The sequence below is a fragment of the Agrilus planipennis genome, unplaced genomic scaffold, assembly GCF_000699045.2.
Source record: "Agrilus planipennis isolate EAB-ADULT unplaced genomic scaffold, Apla_2.0 scaffold26, whole genome shotgun sequence".
In the NCBI taxonomy this organism is placed as follows: Eukaryota; Metazoa; Arthropoda; class Insecta; order Coleoptera; family Buprestidae; genus Agrilus; species Agrilus planipennis.
Window position 1 is genome coordinate 1,302,536 of NW_020439469.1, and position 2,749 is coordinate 1,305,284.

Here is a 2,749-nt window from a genome sequence, read left to right on the forward strand (position 1 = left end):
AATGTTAAGCTTCTTATTGTGTTTCAAGAATTGAGATTGTTTTACTGCTTCCATGGAATAATTTTCATTCTTATATGATTCCACCTGCTCATATATCTGCTCTTTTATTCCAGTCATGTCGTCTAACGGTTATTAACGATAAAAACTGAATCAATTACTTACGGACAAGTCACTAATCTGTGCCAATATCAGGAAAGTTTCCATTTTGAGAGGGTTATGGCTGAATGAGTGGCTGACAGCTAGTGATACTCCACCGACAACAGCGCTAAAGAAATTGACACCATTATTTCAAATTACTTTATGTTTAGTAAATATAAACTCACCGTAAGGATGGAAGAGCATACTGAATACCCAATTTTTTACTGGATATGGACAACCGATCAACATTGTAAGAAACTGATGGAATGAAGATGGTGGCATTGATATTATTTCCCACTTCATCGTCTTGCGGTAAATCAAAATTGGATAAATTGGCTATGACTGCAGACTTTAGGGAGACGGAAATGCTTAAATAAAAAGTATCATATTTCAGTGATAAGTTTTATATATATAAAGAAGTTTACTGAATTGCAGTTGCCTATAGGTTTATGTAACTAAGGACTATATGTTTAATCCGCAATTTGGGTCCGGAGTGTGTCGGTTTGTTTATTAAAATTTACAAATGATGTGACGTGCCAATATGCACGTACTCAGGGATTTTACAAATGGGTTCGTTTTTGCAGTACCAGAAAGAAAAGACTGCTACTCTCTTCTGTGTCTTCGGTAGAAGAAATTATTTAATTTCCTCTTCTTTTACTTTAAATGAGCAAAAAGGTTTAGTAAATCCAATCGAGCATGGCTTTATTCCTCATATCATACGTAAATTGTTCGCAGTTGGATTGAAATATAGTACTAATAACCTAAATATAATTTTCAATTTAATTCAATTAAAAAAACATCAAGGCGATTGAACCAGCGGATAAAATTTAGTATTCTATATTTGGGCAATATGATGTATTGTTGCATGCTGAGCATTTTGAGAGGAATAATCAGTTTAAAACAATGTAAACACCATAGACTATTTTTAAGTGATTGTTAATAAATCACATTTTGTGTTTGGAGATAGGTAGCGAATTGGCGAAGAATTCGATAGTGTGCAATTGATTTAATGAAATGGATATAAAAATTATTATTGTCTAAATTAAAGTATCAGTTACATACTCGTCAGACAAAACCAGAGAAACATCTCTGATTGTGAAAGGGTCAAATCTTTGGAGTAATCGTTGGAGTAATTGAATCCTTTCGTTGTTTATGGCTGCATCTGCGAAAAAGGCAAGGAATACATTTCAGTTGCTGAATTGAATACCGGATTTTCAAACAATCCACAAATGACACAATATCAGTACAATACACACCGGTAAAAGCCAAGTTCAGGCAGACCAGGAATCCCATAAAGAAGGCGACTTTCATGATGACAGTTTTGTGGATCTTCTTGCACAACACTGAGTAAAAACTCGAACGCGTTCTAGACAACCCTGATTCTGTACCAGAAACAAATTTCTTTTATAGTCGGAGAATTGTAATTGAGAATTGATAAAAACCACTTAAATAAAGCTGAGGTACTCCACTACATTACTTTATAGATATATAACTGTTGTACACGACGATAAAGTAATTAATGTCGCGTAAAAAATTTTCTTCCGGGTAATGTAAAAAAATTACTATATGACCTATTAAAACTCTTCCATTGGTAGTTTGCGGATATGCTGGATTCCTTTAGTATTCTCCTAGATAAGAATGAGATTACTGTTGGCTAATTCCTAAGGGTTCTGACTGTGAAATATGATCAATATTATTCAAGATCCTCCCATCAGGGTAAGGCAAAAGTCCCATAGTTGAAAGGTGTAATTCAAAAGGTATTACATGAGTATATATGAGTATTGCATTTCGTATAAATTATTTTTAATAAATTTCACAGTAGCATTATCTGTTGCACTCGAATTGTAACACCTTCTTTAGGCAACGATCTTTTCACATATATATATGGTGCAATAATTACATCAATATCAAAATGAAAGACATCTAAATTGTAAATAGAAAGGACACAAAGATGCAAGCGAAACATAATAAGTAGGTCAATTAAACAGCACTTTGCTGTTGAATGGTTTGAGCGTAAGTTTGTTTAATAATAATTTACCTTGTGCCAAGCTGAAATGTTGGGCTAGAAGCAGGAAAAATTATTCATTCCAAAAAATTCTAAATTTTAGTAGGTAAGTTTTTATTTTCTGCATTAAACCTAATATAAAACAGCAATGTGAGAGAAACCTTTGGTTCGACATAATTCGTTTGTCAAAAAATGTTAAAAAGAACACATTTTTTTACTAATTAAATAACAGTTTGTATCAAACCATTAGTTTTGACCTTTGAATATCTCGAATTTTAGTTTATAACAAATAAATGCCCGTTTGTCCGATCCCGATAAGTCGAATAATTTTTCGCACAATGAATTGTTCATCGAGATCGGCGCCAGTACAGGGTGTCCCAAGCAATTGCTAAAAGTTCGCTCAATGACTTGCCAAGGACTTCTAATTTTTTAGTTGTGAAGCACGTTAAAAGCTTTCAATTTTTTTTAAAGTTGAACTATTAGAACAGCCTACGGAATGTTTTATATATTTCCTTCGATCATTTAAACTATCGGCTATCGAATACGCCCTTTGATAAAAAACAGTTGCATTTAAAGGTTTTATATGTTAACGTGACATTTCGGTCA

General features: G+C 33.0%; 2 protein-coding genes and 1 long non-coding RNA gene across 7 annotated transcripts in view; 2 read left to right on the forward strand and 1 right to left on the reverse strand.

Annotated features, from left to right (window-relative positions):
• The window catches only part of LOC108740021 (mitogen-activated protein kinase-binding protein 1), a 482,920-nt gene that overhangs the window by 209,290 nt on the left and 270,881 nt on the right, over nucleotides 1–2,749 (forward strand). The window lies entirely within an intron of this gene.
• LOC108740139 lies at nucleotides 127–1,534 on the reverse strand. Its single transcript, XM_018474351.2, has 4 exons — nucleotides 1,395–1,534; nucleotides 1,201–1,300; nucleotides 324–506; nucleotides 127–265 (listed from the first exon to the last, which is right to left on the reverse strand). The coding sequence occupies exons 1-4, from the start codon at nucleotides 1,447–1,449 to the stop codon at nucleotides 151–153; spliced, it is 453 nt and encodes a 150-aa protein (XP_018329853.1). The 5' UTR covers nucleotides 1,450–1,534; the 3' UTR covers nucleotides 127–150.
• LOC112905864 overlaps nucleotides 1,620–2,749 on the forward strand; it is a 3,872-nt gene continuing 2,742 nt past the window's right edge. Inside the window, exons 1-2 of the long non-coding RNA XR_003232050.1 lie at nucleotides 1,620–1,895; nucleotides 1,958–2,113. This is a non-coding gene — a long non-coding RNA (uncharacterized LOC112905864). The remainder of the gene's footprint in view (nucleotides 1,896–1,957; nucleotides 2,114–2,749) is intronic.